The 18,193-nt window shown below is 39.3% G+C and overlaps 2 protein-coding genes and 1 long non-coding RNA gene across 3 annotated transcripts in view; 2 read left to right on the top strand and 1 right to left on the bottom strand.

Annotated features, from left to right (window-relative positions):
* The window catches only part of ANKUB1 (ankyrin repeat and ubiquitin domain containing 1), a 28,314-nt gene extending 27,106 nt beyond the window's left edge, over window positions 1-1,208 (top strand). Inside the window, 1 exon segment of the mRNA XM_041733702.1 lies at window positions 1,011-1,208. Within this exon segment, the coding sequence (XP_041589636.1) occupies window positions 1,011-1,140 (130 nt within the window). The 3' untranslated portion in view covers window positions 1,141-1,208.
* Window positions 973-7,550, bottom strand: LOC121478599. Its single transcript, XR_005984548.1, has 3 exons — window positions 7,506-7,550; window positions 7,296-7,419; window positions 973-1,013 (listed from the first exon to the last, which is right to left on the bottom strand). It is a non-coding gene; the product is annotated as an uncharacterized LOC121478599 (long non-coding RNA).
* Window positions 7,551-8,082: 532 nt separating this feature from the next.
* COMMD2 (COMM domain containing 2) lies at window positions 8,083-17,401 on the top strand. The gene is made up of 5 exons (XM_041733570.1): window positions 8,083-8,210; window positions 8,316-8,393; window positions 9,732-9,814; window positions 10,363-10,536; window positions 16,701-17,401. Exons 1-5 carry the CDS (start codon window positions 8,144-8,146, stop codon window positions 16,896-16,898), a joined length of 600 nt encoding a protein of 199 aa, XP_041589504.1. The 5' UTR covers window positions 8,083-8,143; the 3' UTR covers window positions 16,899-17,401.
* Window positions 17,402-18,193: the final 792 nt, after the last annotated feature.

Below are 18,193 nucleotides of genomic sequence, written 5' to 3'. Positions count from 1 at the left end.
GCGGAGGAATTGAGGTTTGTTTCCAGATGTAGAGATGGTGAGGAGATAGCAAAGTCATTGTGTTAGAGCAGGGATGTGGATGGGGGACAGGTTTAGGAAGAAGATAAAAGACACGGAAATTGGAAGTGTTGGTCAGGATTTAGGAGTCATGGATATGTGAGTTGAAACAATCAGTAAAAAAAAGGCTCCGAGGGTAAGGGTGCAGAGAGGAAGACAAGGATAGAATCTCAGAAGACCCCTCTAAGGTAAATTATAGTTATACCCTACAAAGTAGGAGCAATCAAATTCAAGTGTACAAATCTTAGTGTATAGCCAGAGAGTAGCTTCCATGAAACATTAAGTTTCATTGCATTTTGGTAAAATGTTATTTAATACCTTATCAATGAAAAAGAAGTGTTTTTGTGGTGGGGAAAAGGAGGAGAAGGGAAGCACATCAGGGAATATATGATGTATAAGGTGCCTGGGGGAACAATCAGAAAAAGTTTCAATCTAGAAAATCCTATATAACATCAAGCGGTGTTCTGTTTCTAGGTGTGGGTGCTAAATTTCTGGTGTTGCCTTGGTAAAATATCATTGCCACCGCTTCATAGGGAGCTAGTTTGAGAAACAGTCCTCTTTTCTATTTTACAACCTATCTTGTGTGGTTAAGATAAACTAGCAGCAGCTACAAAATCAACCTAGAGATTTCTATCATTTCAGCGATAAATAGAGACAAGATCAGACTTCCTTACAAATTATTTTTGTTTTCTTGCAGTGCCTTTATTTATTTTTTTAAATTTTATTATTTATTCATGAGAGATACAAACACAGAGAGAGAGGCAGAGACACAGGGAGAGGGAGAAGCAGGCTCCATGCAGGGAGCCCGATGTGGGACTTGATCCCAGGACTCCAGGATCACGCCCTGGGCAGAAGGCAGGCACTAAACCGCTGAGCTACCCAGAGATCCCCTCTTGCAGTGCCTTTATTTATTTATTTTTCTTGTTTTTTTTTTCTTCTTGTTTTTCTTGCAGTGCCTTTAAAGAGAAACGATGGCTTCAGCAGTTGGGAATAGCAAGAGTTCTAGCCAAAAAGAGCATTTCTAACCTGACTACACAAGAAGGCCTAACAGCACGTGAAGATTCTCCCAAAATTGTGCTTTGAAAAGTCATGACAATCTCAATTTGGGCAAAGACCTGGTCAAACAAAACCTTTAGTTCTAATGTTAACATTTCACGTGACTAATGCTGTAATTTCTTTTTTTTTTTTTTTAAATTAGGAAATATTTTTTATTTTTATTTTATTTTTTTTTAATTTTTATTTATTTATGATAGTCACACACAGAGAGAGAAAGAGAGGCAGAGACATAGGCAGAGGGAGAAGCAGGCTCCATGCACCGGGAGCCCGATGTGGGATTCGATCCCGGGTCTCCAGGATCGCGCCCTGGGCCAAAGGCAGGCGCTAAACCGCTGCGCCACCCAGGGATCCCAATGCTGTAATTTCTAATAACAATTCTAATACTACACAACTGTCAAGAGGATATTTAATGTAAAGTCACATTTTCTCAAACTCCATCACTATAAGTGAACATCTCAGGCATATGTTTTTACAGAGTTTGTTGAAGAATTCTTAAGAAACTGAGAGGAGTAGTTGTCTGCAGGGTAGGAAAACTGAAAGGATGGGAAACAGGATGGAGAATGAGAACTTTTACTGTTTCTTTCTCTTTTTTGTTTTCCTGGGGTTATTTTTAGTGCTTTTTGTTTCTTAAACCATATGAATATAGTACAGAGTAAAAATACACTAATTTTAAGATTCTCTATAAGGAGAGTCCCCTAGGAGAGTTACACATACTTGATTTAGGTCATGTGCTGGTCTTGGACATCTTTTGAACTTCTGCTAAAACACTTTTTATTAATTTTTAAAATTTAATACATATGGTGAATTGCACAAATCTCAAATGTAAGATTTAATGGCTTTGACAAACATACATCAGAGTAATCCCTCAATCAAGATGTAAATATTTCCATTAGCCCAGAAAGTCCCTTCAAACTCCCTTAACTAAGTCCATCCCAATCCCCTAGAGGCATCCACTACTCTGATTTCTATTTTTTACAGTGAAGTATTATTTTTAATTTTTCCTATGGTATATTTGCTTTCTTTTTAATTTCTTTTTTCTTCTCTTTTTTTCTTTTTTTACAGTTTCTACTTCTCTGATTAAATTTTTCATCTGTCACCTAATGTTTTGGACATATTATTCATATTTATTTTGGAGTCCAGGACTAATAACTCTTATTATCTATACTTCCTTCATTCAGATCTTTCTTATTCCTATTTTTTTATTACCTAGTATATTCCATTCTATGGATACACCATAATTTACCTGTTCAACTAAATGTATATTTGGGCTCCAGTTTATGTTATTGTGAATAAAACTGCTATGAACATTATTGTAAAGGTCTTTTCCTGGACATATGCTTTCATCCCGCTTGGGCAAATACTAGGAATGGAATTGTTGGATAATAGAGTAAATGTACATTTAAAATTGTAAGAAATTGCATAACAGTTCTCTGAAGTAGTTTTATGATTTTATACTCCATTAACAATGTACAAATGTTAAGGTTGCTCCACATACTAGTCAAAATTTGGTCATCAGTGTTTTTGATTTTGCTATTCTAGTGGGTTTGAAATGGCATCTCATTGTGGTATTAATTTGCATTTCCTTGATGACTAATAATACTGAATGCTTTTTCATGTGCTTATTGGTCAATTTGTATATCTTCTTTGTGAAGTGTCAACTCAAGAGTTTTGCCCATGTAAAATATTGGGTTATTCATCTTTTTTAAAAAAAGATTTTATTTTAAAATCTTTAAAAATAAAGGTTTTTTGTTTTTTTGTTTGTTTGTCTGTTTTTAATGAGAAGACACAGAGAGAGACACAGAGAGAGGCTGAGACACAGGCAGAGGGAGAAGCAGGCTCCCCAGGGAGAGTCTGATGCAGGACTTGATCCCAGGACCCCGGGATCAAGACCTGAGCCAAACGCAGATGCCTAACCCTGATGTCCCAGGTTATTCATCTTTTAATTACTGGTTTATTGGAAATTTCTATATATTCATGGTACAAATTCGCTGTCAGATTATATGTTTGCAAATATTTTTTTTTCCAGTCTGTGGCCTACTTTTCAATTTTATTAATGGTGCCTTTTGATGAATGAAAGTTTTTAACTTTGATGAAGTATAATTTATCATCTTTTTTCTTTCATGGTTCATATCATCTGTTTCCTCTAAGAACTGTCTGCCTATCTCAAAGTCTTGAAGATATCTTCATATGTTTTCTTCTAGAAGTTTAATGTTTTAGCTTTTACGCTAGGTCTATAATCCATCTTGAATTATTTCTGTGTATATGATACGAGGTGAGGGTCAGGATTCATTTTTTTTCCCGTAAATTTATCAAATTGTTCTAGTACCAGTTGTTGAAAAGACTTTCTTTTCTCTCATTGAATTACATTGGTATCTTTATAAAAAAAAAATCAATTTATAATATATGTATTTCATATAATCTATGTAGACCTATTTCTAGATTTTCTATTTTGTTCCATTGATCTGTTTACTTATGATTATACTAATATCACACAGTCTTAATTGCTATAGCTTTACAGTAGTTCTTGAAGTCAGGTAGTATGTATACTCTAGCTTTATTCTTCTTTTCCAAATTTGTTTCAGTTATTCTCAGTCCTTTGTATTTTCATATAGATTTTTATTTTTTTTAAGATTTTATTTATTTATTAATGAGAGACAGAGAGAGAGACTGAGTGAGTGAGCAAGAGAGCGGCAGAGAAAGAAGCAGGCTCCATGCAGGGAGCCTGATGTGGGACTTGATCCTGGGTCTCCAGGATCAGGCCCTGAGCTGAAGGCGGTGCTAAACCTCTGAGCCACCCGGGCTGCCCTCATATAGATTTTTAAATAAACTTGTCATTCTCTATAAAAAAGCACAAGTAATATCTTAATAATATTGAATCTTACAACCCATATTGCTCTATCCATGGTATATGTCGCCATTTATTTCAATCTTCCTTTATATCTCTCATCAATGTTTTTTAGTTTTTAGGGTAGGGGTCTTACAAATCTTTTGTTAAATTTTAAAATATTTTATTTTTTTATATTATTTGCTAGGAAGATTTCTTTTTTTTTTTTAAGATTTTATTTATTTATTCATGAGAGACAGAGAGAGAGAGAGAGAGAGAGAGGCAGAGACACAGGCAGAAGGAGAAGCAGGCTCCACGCAGGGAGCCTGATGTGAGACTGGATCCCAGGTCTTCAGGATCACGCCCTGGGCCAAAGGCAGCGCTAAACCGCTGAGCCACCGAGGGATCCCGCTAGGAAGATTTCTTTTTTCTTTTTTTTTTTTTTTTTTGCTAGGAAGATTTCTAAGACAGATCTGTTACAATAGTCAAAGGTACCTAAAACCTAAATTTCATTTTAAAAAATACCTTTAAGTTTCTAGTTAGATACTATGGGGTTGGGGTACATAGAAGGTTAATGTAAAAGCAAATACAAAGATGATGCCAAAGAGATGTTGTAAGAGAGTATGTTAATAGGTATTAGTTCACTGTAGAGACAATAAGAAGGGATAGTAATGGGAAGAGGGCACTGCAGAGGTTCTGGGGTACTGGTAACATTTTATTTCTTGATCTGGATTACTAAGTGTGGTCAATTTGAGAAAATTCAACAAAAAGTATTTTTTATCTTTTCCAGTTTCTGATTGTATTTTAGAATCCAATTGAAAAAGTGAACTAGGGATGCCGCAGTGGCTCAGCAGTTGAGCATCTGCTTTAGGCTCAGGGTGTAATCCCAGAGTTCCAGGATGGAGTCCTACATTGGGCTCCCTGCAAAGAGCCTGCTTCTCCCTCTGCCTATGTCTCTCCCCCTGTCTCTGTGTCTCTCATGAGTAATTAAAAAAAAAAAAAAGAAAGAAGTGAACTAAAATAATTTTTTTAGGGGCATATGGGTGGCTGAGTCGGTTAAACGTCTGCCTTTGGCTCAGGTCATGATCTCAGGATCCTGGGATGGAGCCATGCTTCTGTCAAGCTCCCTGCTCATCTGGGAGTCTGATTTTCTCTCTGCCCCTCCCCCCCTTCATGCTTGCTCATACTTTCTCTCCCTCTCAAAAAATAAATTAAATAAATAAATAAATAAATAAATAAATAAATAAATTTATTTTTTTTAATCTAAGGAACTAATTCATGCATTTTGTGCCAGCCTTAGATTCATGGGAGGGCAATTCATGTGAGTGATGGTTATGACTATGCTTTTATCCCCTTCCCAGTATGCTGAATTGAACTGCAATTCCTTGCAGGGGACGGTAATATTTTATGTAACATTGAAACACAGCCAAGGAAATGCCGGTGCAGATACTGAGGCTGGAATGCCTACGAAGGACAAAGCAATGTGAGGAAATCTAAAGGAAAAGGAAAGTGGATGAGGTGGAGGGAGATAGATAAGGAGAGAATGTGAGAGGAAAACTGATATGAAGCTTTGTTCCCTGCCAGAATTAACAACTGAGTATGTATTCTTTCTTCACTTTAGCCCCAGAAGTAAAATAGCATGAAGTGATTTTAACACCTTATATACTAAAAAAAAAAAAAAAAAGACTTTATATACTTACAATGTTATACTATTGTAAAGCATTCATATTAGCATGCACAGGCACACCCTGGGACATTTACTCTAAGCCTGAATCTTACTGGAATCAGAATCGATTGCTACCTTCTCTATGGTTCCATATCATTCTGTTCAGTCCTCAAGTATCATCACTCATCACACTACATTGACTTCACTTGTCTCCCTCACTTTATTGTCACCTCCCAGAGGAAAGGACATTGTTTTATTCATCTCCAAATTGCCAAGGCATAGCATACGCTGGAACCTTTGGGTAATTGCTCTATAAGTATTTGTTGCATTAAATGAATGAATTTTAGGATGATTATGCATGCAGAATTCTCAATGATTTGGGCACATAAAATCTTCTACAAAATATAAATGCTACCATTTACAAATCTTTCAAGTGTTTAATACTAATGTATTGTTTCATTTGATCATTCAAATCAATTTCTTAATGTAACTTAGTATTTCATCTAAACATGATAACAGCCCTGCATGGCACATAAAGGCAGTCATGATTAAGACACCCACTTAAAAATGAAGAGGCTAAGCTTATAACATATAAAATGAACTTATTGGAGGCCTTACAGGTAGTAGGTTTGAGAGCCAGATCTGGAATCTAGATTTCTGACTTTTCATTCAGGTAATTTCCTCTAAACAACTATATGACATATGGTAATAAAAAGCTGCCCTGCAATTTATCCGAAAGAGTTTTAATTATGGCTCTTGAATTATCTCCTTTGTGCTAGTTGAAACTGGTTCTTACTATTATCTTACTGATCCCCTCACTAACCCATGAGTCCAACACAATCTTTGACATGTATTCATTGCATATTTGTAAAAGAATCACGATTTTACCTTTTCTGAAAGTTATTCCCAAATAACAGACACTTTCTGAACAATGTATGAATAAGAGCTTAAGAAACGATGCCATTTTTCCTGATCTGCGTTTCAGAGTCTAAGAAAAAATTGTGCTCTCTCTGCAAATGCTGCCTCATGACCTAACAAGATTAAGGATGTGTCTTTCCATACAGCAGTAGAAGAAGCAAACAACTTCAATGTGGGGACACCTGGGTGGCTCAGTGGTTGAGGGTCTGCCTTCAGCTCAGGGTGTGATCCTGGAGTCCTGGGATTGAGTCCCGCACTGGGCTCCCTGCATGGAGCCTGCTTCTCCCTCTGCCTGTGTCTCTGCCCCCCTCTCTCTCTCTCTCTGTCTCTGATGAATAAATAAAATCTTAAAAGCAAAATCAAACAACAATTTCAATGTGAAGGACAAGGTACACAGAGCAAACAGAGCTGAAAAACGTTCAATTTTCATTTCTGCCCAGAAGACTCAAGAGTATAGAGGGCGACGTCTCAATCCTTAGATACAACACTAGGTAGGAAGTCTTTCTCTCCACTCCCTTCCCCCCCCCCCACCAACTCCCCCACCAAGGGGTTGAGAATTGGAGAGTCATATTCCTATTAATTAGCAATTCTGTACTCTGTTATTTGAACCACAGCCGGTGAGAAGAGAAAGCTGGGAAAGGAACCCGATTTTCCACCATACCCTCAACACATCAAAATAAAGCTACTGTTCTGAACCCAGCAAGCATCAGTCATTGCCCTCATCACCACCGTCTTTATCGTAATTCACAATCACTCGCAGAACTTGTCACAAACCTTCCGTTCTCAGCCTGCTACGTAGCACGATGGGCTTTGGAGCAGGTCATCGAGGGACTTGACCCTGTCCTTCCAGCTCTGTCTCTGGCTGATTATGCAATCTTTTGGAGCTTGGGTTCTCCATCTGCAAAAACGAGGTCATAGCTATTGAGCAAATGAAGTAAGGCGAAACAAGTAAGATAATACACCAAAAGCTCTGTGCAGGGGCACCTGGGTGGCTCCGTGGTGGAGCATCTGCCTTCGGCCCAGGGCGTGACCCCGGGGTCGCGGGATCGAGTCCCACGTCGGGCTCCCTGCATGGAGCCTGCTTCCCCCTCTGCCTGTGTCTCTGCCTCTCTCCCTGTTTCTCATGAATAAATAAATAAATAAATAAAATCCATTTTAAAAAAAGGCTCTGTGCAAACTAATAGCTCTAAAAAAATTACTTTCAGATGCTTGACCATTTTCTGTTTCCTTACCTGCACCTGGAGGAACAATGGTACCTACCCCCCTCCTGGAATGCCTTTGAACCCTGGATCAGTGAATAAATGAAAGGACATTTCCTGACCCAGCGCTTAATAAATGCCAGCTGTTGGTATGATTAACGTAAGGTCCCCAAGGGGGGGCGTCGGGGCTCGAACACGCGTCCACCGTCCGCGGGGCGCTGCGCGGGCTCCCCGGCCACGGCGCTTCCGGACGGTCGGCGATGCGCGAGCGGAATCCCTTCCGACGCCGTGCGGGACCGAGGCCGACCGGAACCCAAGGCCCGGGGCTGTTGAGGCGCCGGAGCCTCTTTGCGCCGGGACGCCGGCCCCGGAAGGGGCGGGGCGAGGGCGGTGCCGCCGACGGAAATCCTCCGCCTCGCGAAGATGCTGCTGGACCTGTCGGAGGAGCACAAGGAGCACCTGGCGTTCTTGCCGCAAGTGGACAGCACGGGTCAGGGGGCGCGGCAGCGGAGGGTGGCGCTCTGCGGGCTGGGAGGGGTGCCGGGGTGCCGGGGTGCGGCCGGCGCTCATGGCCTCCTGGCCTCTTCCGTTGCAGTGGTCGCCGAGTTCGGGCGGATCGCGGTGGAGTTCCTGAGGCGAGGCTCGAACCCCAAGGTCTACGAAGGCGCCGCCAGTAAGACGGGGAGGGGGCCGCGCGGGGGGGTGCGGGCCGGGCTGAGGGTTTGCGCAGCGCCGCGGCTCTCCCTCCGGGTGGTGGGATGGAAGCAGGAGGGCCCTTCGGGAGGCAAGTCCTGCCCGACCTCCAAGCCGCCTTGAGTTTGGTGTGTTTTGGGTTTTTTTGTGTTGTTGTTTGTTGTTTTAATTTATTTATTCATGAGAGAGAGACAGAGGCAGAGACACAGGTGGAGGGAGAAGCAGGCTCCGTGCACGGAGCCCGACGCGGGACCCGATCCCGGGACCCCGGGGTCACGCCCTGGGCCGAAGGCAGGTGCTCAACCCCGGAGCCCCCCCGCCCCCGCCGCCCCAGCTTTGAGCTTTTTCAAGCTCCCACTAAGTCGGTTTTGTCATGCGTCCCGTGCACCTGCCAGAGATGCTGTGATGCTTAAATGCACCCAAGTGCGCGGAGTAGCTGGGTGAGCCCATTAACGTCGCGCAGGTGCATGTTTATTTTTAATTAATTAATTAATTAATCATGATAATTAATTATTCATGAAATTGTTTAATTAATTATTCATGATAGACACAGGAGAGGCAGAGACACAGGCAGAGGAAGAAGCAGGCTCCACGCAGGGAGCCCGATGTGGGACTCGATCCCGGGACCCCAGGATCACGCCCTGGGCCGAAGGCTGACGCTCAACCGCTGAGCCACCCAGGGATTCCCACCCCCCCCCCCCCCAGGTGCATGTTTATAACTAGTTGTTCAGACGTCCGCTTTTGCTGCAGGTTTTTTTTTTTTTTTTTTTTTTTTTTTTTTTTCCCTGCTGGACGAGGGTGTTTTCTGAGATGGTCAGTCCCTGTAGTTCCTCTTCTGCCAGACTTGAAATAATAGCCGGGCGTTCCAGAGGAGGACGGTGCTCCTGATAACCAGTTTCCAGGGGTCTGCATTTTGTAGAGGTTACACCGCGGAGCGGGGGTGGGGGGTGGGGGCGGTGGATATTGAATTCGTTGGTGTGGCAGCGGAGCCCGAACAGGAGGCTGTTATTAAATCATTATTTTTTTTTCATTGCAGTGCTTGAAAGTATGAAATAATGGATATTTATTCCTAAATGAGAAAATTTTTTAAGATTTTATTTATTTATTCATGAGAGACACACACACACACAGAGAGAGAGAGAGAGAGAGAGAGAGAGGCAGAAACATAGGTGGAGGGAGAAGCCCGGAGGCGCGACTGGATTCGGGGACTCCGGGATCCCGACCTGAGCCACCCAAGTTCCCACCTAAATAACAATTTTAATAAAAAGGATAAACCTCACACAATAATTTATTTGCTTGTTTTTTTCCGCTTTCCCAGGAAAACTCAGTGTGAGCAGTGACACTGTCCAGCATGGTGTGGAAGGATTAACATACCTTCTCACTGAAAGCTCAAAGCTTATGGTAAGGGCTTTCTTACCATGTATTTATTTCTTTGACCTTAAAAAGGCCCGGTATACTCTACATCACAGGCCTGGCAGGCACCTGCTTATGTCAGTAATGTTGTTAATGCTTTGTAATTGACTTAGTGAAGTCAATGCCTAAACAATGTGACTATAACGTGATCTGCTGATATGAATGCCTCTTACTAGTATAATTAGAATTACTTCTAATTCTGCATGTTATTAAAACCACATACAAGAGTATGTATCTTAGGAGGAGGGAGAATTAAATGATTTTTTTGCATGTGCATCTTCGCAGGATCTAGCCTGATGGAGAATAAGAGAGAAACTGGGCATTCTAGCAATTGTTTTAATGTTTCAATAAAAGTATTTTTATGTATCAGAGACAGATGCTGGAATAGTGGGCAATTCCCACTATATCCTTTGAATATAAAGGATATTGTTTCTCTTACCAAGTAGAAAAGAATTAGGGGATATCATGTTCTTTTGTGTATATCCAATATTTTAGTATTTACCAGACAAAGGTAAATTTAATGTTCTCACTTTCAGATTTCTGAACTGGATTTCCAAGACTCTGTTTTTGTTTTGGGATTCTCTGAAGAATTGAACAAATTACTGCTTCAGCTTTATCTGGACAACAGAAAAGAGATAAGAACTATTCTGAGTGAACTGTCACCAGACCTTCCAAGTTACCACAGCCTTGAATGGCGACTGGATGTACAGGTATGGCTCTGCCGACCCCACGTGACATACAATATAAGATTAATTTTGGCTCTGTGTCCTTAGGTTTGTTGTATTCTTTACCACCTTAACCAAATTTTGGTTTCAAACAGTTTTTTTGAATGTTTATTTTGAGACCATTTCACAAATAGTTCATTTTCTTATATGCTTAATGTGTTTAGATTAACTTTCAAAGTTTGTAAGAAAGGGGTTATTTGGAAAGGAGATGGTCATACAAATTTTTAAGTCGTATTTGATTTTAGGAAACTTTTATGCTTAAACAAAACACATGAATTAAAGTGCACAGGTCACTGTGCACTGAGTGTAAAGCTCAGTTGAGTTATCACATGGTGAAAACCAACACTTGCCCATGATAGGCACCCCAGAAGCATCCTCTTTGCCTCCTACCAATTGCTTCCCCTTCCTTTCTTGCCAAAGGTAACCAGCGTCCTGACTTTAAATACATAGATTACTTTTGCCCGTTCTTTAACTTTCCATATACAGAACGATTCAGTAAATATTCTTTTGTGTCTGGCTTGTACACATTCTGTTTGAAAGATTCAGTTGTTTTTAAAGGCACACAGATAACCAAAGGGAGTTCTCAGACTCTTACGTGTAGCCCTTTATCAAGCATTGTGACAGACAAGTTTGATAGATGTTTATTGAATGTCATCCATTTCCTGATTAGAGCTATGCCAAATGCTTTGTGACACAGAAGTTTTACAACACACTGCCCTATATTTAGCATATCACATTTCTATGGTAAAACCTGGAGGCCCGAGTGGTGCATGCAAACCTAAACCTCTTCTGCTTTTGAACACAAGCCAGCACACACACACACACACACACACACACACACACACGCATTCTGTATCTCCTGTAGAAAACTATATCTCACATTTTCTTGGTCAAGGGACTTCATGATTAAAGATTTCTTATTTTGGGAGGCAAGATTTTTAGAATTTGAAATGTTTAAAATTTTACAGGCGATTCCTATGAGAAGCCAACCTGAGACCCACTCTTTTCTGTGCCAGAGAATAGTCTCTGGTGCTGGAGATCCTGCAGTCAGCAAGCCAGACAAGATAGTTACTGCCAGAAATGAAATATGTCACTCAATAAGATAATACTGGCTAGACCAGTGCTCTTCAGGGGAAAAAACAAAACAAAACAAAACACCAGTATAATGAATATGATAGGGGATAGCTGGAGTCCAAGGCTCTTCCAGATGAAGGGGTCAGGATAGGCCTCAGGTACCTTTTGAGGGGAGATCTAAATCTTAAAGTGCCATGGAAATTGCTCAAAGAAAAGCATTCCAGGCAGAAGGAGAAAAAGAAAAAAAGTCCCAAAATATCTTAACATTTTCTCAGATGAAAAAGATGTTATCTAGTTAGGGATATTAGATGTTCTCAAAATAACTAGTAACTAAAGATAGTTATAAAAGAAATTTCTGGAGGGGGAAAATGTAATTGTATAAATGAAGGTACAACTGAGTACTGTATTTCAAAATCCTATAACGTAGTTCAGTGTACAGTTGCAGGAACCAGAAAAGCTTCAACAAAAGGAGATGAAATTTCAGAAGGATGCATGAATGAGAAAACCAGTGCTAATCTTGAAAGACGAGGCAGCAAAAGTTGTAAAGGCCCACATGGATATGGGAATGAGCATGGAATATGTGGTACAGTGCACTAGTCCCCAAACTTGACTATATATTGAAATGGCCTGGGTAGTTTTAAAATTTTCTCATCTGTGTTCCACCCCCCAGAGGTTCTAATTTATTGTTATGAGATTTGGCCTGGGCATCAGGATTTTTTAAACCTTGTTACCTGGATATTTCTGACTTGCAAGCAAGTTTGTAAACCACTGTTAGAGTGGATTCTTCCTTTTTGAATGGTGGTAAGATGGTCTAAACAAGTTACAGAAATCCAGTTAGAGGGTTTAGCAATTATAATCCAGTCTGATTAGTGCTTGAATAGGTATAAACACAGATGTGGTATAAACCAGATTACAGGCTCCATGAAGGCAGGTACTGTGCCTCATTTACTCCTCTGTCCCCAGCACAATGTCTGGTACATAATGGGCATTCGGTACTGAATATTTTAAAAGGTGGGGTTTGGGGGTGTAAATAGCTTTTAACAAATTTTGTATCAAGTACAAAATTTTTATACAGTTATCATGTGCTAGGTGGTATGGATTCACAAAGAATCAAACACAGTTCATGCTCTTGGAGACCCCGTAAGAAGCAAATCCTGTGGGGCTCCTAGGGAGGAGGAGATCACTATTGCTAAGCTTTTATGTTTCAGTCCTCTCAAAATAACCAGGTGGAGGAGGTGTGGGGATGGTCATGTTCATGAGATTCAGCAGTAAATTATCTTATACATCATTCTCTCTCTCTCTTGGGTAGGGATAGTTTCTGGCTTTTGGGTTCTGGTAGCCCTTAAAAATCATTTTTTTGGCTTTATTGATTTGCTTTAAGTTTTTCCATTATGAAGACATCTTTAGAAATTAGAAACTTAAGGAGTTGAATTTTCTAAAACTCCGGAGAGCTCATTTACCTCATGAAATGGGTTTGAATAGCCATGTTATTGCAGGGACTAATAGTTTAAAGTTGAGGGTATACTGAATGAATATTGCTTCTTATGATGAAATGCATTTAAGGGCTGAAAAGCTGCTAAGAGAACTAATGGATTTTCTGAGCTCATTAGTTGAAATTTTTACAAGGGATTTTAACCGGAGTAGATTCTCCTGGTTATGGGAGGAAGACTTGTCAGGTGAAGATCAGTTAAATGACTGGGAAACTATTAACAGGATATAGGACCTTTCATTTTTTAGTAACTCACTTGTCTCATGGACACTGGTAGTGAAAGGACATTACCATCTAATTATTGTGCAGTTGCTTATGAGAAATACATCAGTCATCATAGTTTAGTTTAATTTCTAATAGAAACATTTCCCTTCATAAATTGCCAGCACAATTGATGCATTTGATAGCATCAGTAAACTGCATCTGAGACTGGTATGGGGAGATTTGCCTTTAGGACTGATTCATTTTTTTTTTAAAGATTTTATTTATTTATGCATGAGAGACACAGAGAGGGAGGCAGAGACACAGGCAGAGGGAGAAGCAGGCTTCATGCAGGGAGCCCAATGTGGGACTCTATCCCGGGTCTCTAGGATCACACCCTGGGCCAAAGGTGGCGCTAAACTGCTGAGCCACCCAGGGATCCCCCAGGAGTGATCCATTTAAATTGCTGTTGTTATTTTTACAAGAAGGACAGGATTTGATCCTTATCAAAAAAATGAGTCCATATCAAGAATTTTGTGGACTACTGTTCATCCTTAGCATCACTGAAATTTCTCTCCAGGAATAAAAAAGGTCTGATTGTCTTACTAGGTGTTTGTTAGGGATGTTGTATCATCTTTATTTAGAAATGTTAAAGAATGGTATGGATATGAATTTGTAAAGGATATTAACTTAGATATTATATTCTCTAAAAATTTGAGGATAGATTGAGTGACCTTAAGTGTTTGAACAAAAAGTTCATGGCTTAATGACACACCTAGATACATTTGGTCCCTATCCTTCAATGCAGAGATAGAGGAAAGAGAAGGATAAGCAATGCGTAAGTGAATGGATAAGTATTATTTCCAGTCATCATTCCCTATCTTTCATACCTATAATTTTCTGTACTAGAGAAATGATCGTGAAGAGATAATTTAACTCACAAGTACCTACATTGTATTTGGAGACTGGCTTACTGAAGGGAATTATCCTATTGTTTCCAAATTATTTTTCAACATTAAATTTCAGCTGTGGATCAGTATCTTGGGTTTGGAAGCCAGATCACCTAGAATTAATTGGAAGAAGTTATTAGAATATTCTATGTCGTGGTATGAAATTAATCCTGAAATCTCAGGTTAGATTTGTTATTTGCTAGAAGTCTCTTCAATTTGGCTTTGTGTCCTTTTGATAAGACTCTGATAGTTTCAGGTAGCAATCTTGCTTTCTTGTATAACAAGATGTTTCAGGCTCATCTTATATGATGTCTCAGACCTCTAATCAGCTGTTACTTTAAGAAGGTCCTGGTTCCTTTTAAGGAAGAATGGTCTTTGGAGAACAGTCTGGTGCTAGGACTAAATTCTGTTGCTTCCAAGTTAGCCATTGTTTCTAGTGTTTGTGGTTTTTTTCTTTTAAAAATATGTCAATAATAAGAGACTCTTTTTTTTTTTTTAACTTTTTTATTTTTTTTTATGATAGTCACAGAGAGAGAGAGAGAGGCAGAGACACAGGCAGAGGGAGAAGCAGGCTCCATGCACCGGGAGCCTGACGTGGGATTTGATCCGGGGTCTCCAGGATCGTGCCCTGGGCCAAAGGCAGGCGCCAAACCGCTGCGCCACCCAGGGATCCCTAATAAGAGACTCTTAATCATAGGAAGCAAACTGAGGGTTGCTGGAGGGGAGAAAGGTGGAGGGACAGGGTAACTGGGTGATGGGCGTTAAGGAGGGCACGTGATATGAGCACTGAGTATTATATAAGACTGATGAATCACTGCCCTGTACCTCTGAAGCCAATAATATATTATTATATATTAATTGAATTTGAATAAAAATTTTTAAAATATATCAATAGTATTTTTTAATTTCAGAATATATAATACCCACAAAAGATTATAGATACTCAGTTCAAAGAATAATAATAAAACAAGTACTCATTGCCATGCTTAAGAAATACAGCAAAACCATGTGTGACCTCCCCCAATTATAACCCCTCCCACGCTACTGGAGGTAACCATTATCCTGAATTTTCTTTTTTTTTTTTTTTTTTTAATTTTTATTTATTTATGATAGTCACACACAGAGAGAGAGAGAGAGGCAGAGACACAGGCAGAGGGAGAAGCAGGCTCCATGCACCAGGAGCCTGACGTGGGATTCTATCCCAGGTCTCCAGGATCGCGCCCTGGGCCAAAGGCCAAACCGCTGTGCCACCCAGGGATCCCATATCCTGAATTTTCTGTTAATACTTTCTTTATAGTTTTTTTGTGCATATTTTTTCATTAAACTTTAGTTTTTGTTTTCTTCTGCAACTTGCTTTTCATTGAACATACTTTTAGGTTTATCCATAACAATTTATATTGCTGTAGTTTCTTTTTTTTTTTTTTTTTTAACTATTTATTTATTCATGAGAGACAGATTGAGAGAGAGAGAGAGGGAGAGGCAGGCTCCATGCTGGGAGCCAGATGTGGGACTTGATGCTGGAACCCCAGGGTCACGACCTGAGCCAAAGGCTCAAGGCTGAGCCACCTGGTCATCCCTGTAGTTTGTTTCTTTTTGTTGCTATTTAGTAAGCATTTTACTGTATGAATATTCTCAGTGTATCCATCCTATTACTAAAGAACACTGAAGACCTAATTTTTGACTCTTGGAACCCAAAACAATTACTGTGTAAATATAATGTATACATGTAAGAATTCAAGGTATATACCTAGGAGTGGAATTGATGGTAATGTATATTGTTTTCCAAAGCAGTGAGAGTTCCCATGACAGTTGCTCACAGTGCCTCCAAATGGATAGGTTTTTAATTCTTGCCAGTCTGATATGTATAAAATAGTACCTTATGGTTTTATTGGCCATTTTCCTGATTTCTAATAAAATTGAACACATGTTCAATTGTTCAAAACAATTTCCTATGTTTATTTATTTGTGTTACTTCTTTTGTGCAGTGCTTACTTAGGTCTTCTGCACATTTTTCTCTTGGTCTTGTGGGGTTTTTTCCTGCTTGTGTTATTGTTGTTTTTAATCAGATCAGGTTGTCATACATTCTGAATACTAATCTTTTTTTTGGTTACAAAATATCTTCTCTCAGTTTGTGGCTTGTTTTCTACCATCTTTAGGTATCCTTTGGAAGAAAATGTATTGATTTTAATGTATTTCCATTTATCGGTTTTTTTCTTTATGGTTTGTGCCTTTTATTATCATGTTTAAGAAATTTTGTATGGAAAGGTTGTGTACATATTCTCTTCTTTTCTCTTTTCCAAAGTTTCTTAGAGTTTATTTTTCATTTTGAAGTCTGTGATTCATGTAAAATTTGATTTTTGTATATGGTATAAAGTAATTATAAATATTCATGATTATTAAATAGTAATTATGCTCTTATTCCATCTAAAATGAAGCTTGCAAGCAGAAGCCTCAGGCAACAGATTAAACCATCAGTGACTATAAAGCTACACCTTAATCAGAATGGAGATCACAACACCAAAGTTCTGCAGACAGACCCAGCCACTCTGCTTCATTTGGTTCAACAATTGGAACAAGCGTTGGAGGAAATGAAAACAAACCACTGTAGGAGAGTTGTGCGGAATATCAAGTAGTTCCAGCTTTAAGGATTTATTCCCTTTGAATCACTTGTGAATCAATGATATGCAGTGGTTATTTTTCAAAATTAATCTTTTATTAATTGACAGTGATAAATACATATAGTTTCCATGAAATTTCTTTTCTTAAGACAAATATTGAAGGCACGATCAAAAGCTAAAGTAAAGTTCCTTTCCTGGTGCTAAATGTGGTCAGTTTCCTTAACAAATTAAGATGTATTTTGTATTTTAAATGTGTAAGTAGAATTCAATCAGCTGGAAATGAGTCTACACTGTTCATACCTTTCGTGTATGTGAATGTCTTTTTTTGGTACTTCTTTTGATTTGTTAACTTTATTATTTTCTTCTTTATTGACCAAAATTTGAAAATAAAATTCACAATGTAATACCATTGCTATTCAGAATATTTTTAGACAGTTCATTGTTTTTGACCTTTAAAAGCACCCACAATGTTATTAGCCGCAGAATAGGTGGAAATAAATATGAATTTTTTAAAATGCTCTATTGTTTAGACAGTTCATGCATTTTTCCTTGCTAGCAAAAGTAATAAGTACTTACCATGTTGCTTAAGCTTGAGTTGTTATGGCTAATTGCTTAAATGGTACTCAAATTTGTGTGATCATATGTTACATTTTATCAGGGACTACATTTTTCCCCTAGTACCCAAAGCATCTAAGAGATGCTGTATGTACATTTATATACAATGAATGCTGGAGTAATATAATCACTTCTTAATTATCTGAATTTAAATTACACTTTTTTTTTAAAGATTTTATTTATTTGAGAGAAAGAATATGAGAGAGTACAAGCAGGGTAAGGACAGAGGGAAAGGGAGAAGCAGGCTCCCCGTCAAGCAAGGAGTCTCATGTGGGGCTCGATCCCAGGACCCTGAGATCATGATCCGAGCCGAAGGCAGACAATCAACTGAGGCACCCAGGTGCCACTACGGTCACTTTTTTTTTTTTAAGATTTTATTTATTTATTCTTGAGAGACACAGAGAGAGAGAGGCAGAGACGTAGGCAGAGGGAGAAGCAGGCTCCATGCAGGAGCCTGATGCAGGGCTTGATCCCAGGACCCTGGGGTCATGACCTGAGCCAAAGGCAGATACTCAACTGCTGAGCCACCCAGATGTCCCCAGTCACTTTTTTATAATTTTATTTGAATAAAGTTTAGAGGGCAAAGGGAGGCCAAGTTTACTACATTTAAGTACCCCTTCTTTACAAACTTGATTTTTTTTTTTTTGGTAACTGTAAGCTATTGTCTTGAAAAACTCAGATGCTGATGTGTCATG

Source organism: Vulpes lagopus, chromosome 19 (genome assembly GCF_018345385.1).
Source record: "Vulpes lagopus strain Blue_001 chromosome 19, ASM1834538v1, whole genome shotgun sequence".
NCBI classification, from domain to species: Eukaryota; Metazoa; Chordata; class Mammalia; order Carnivora; family Canidae; genus Vulpes; species Vulpes lagopus.
This window is presented reverse-complemented; position numbering and strand designations above follow the sequence as displayed.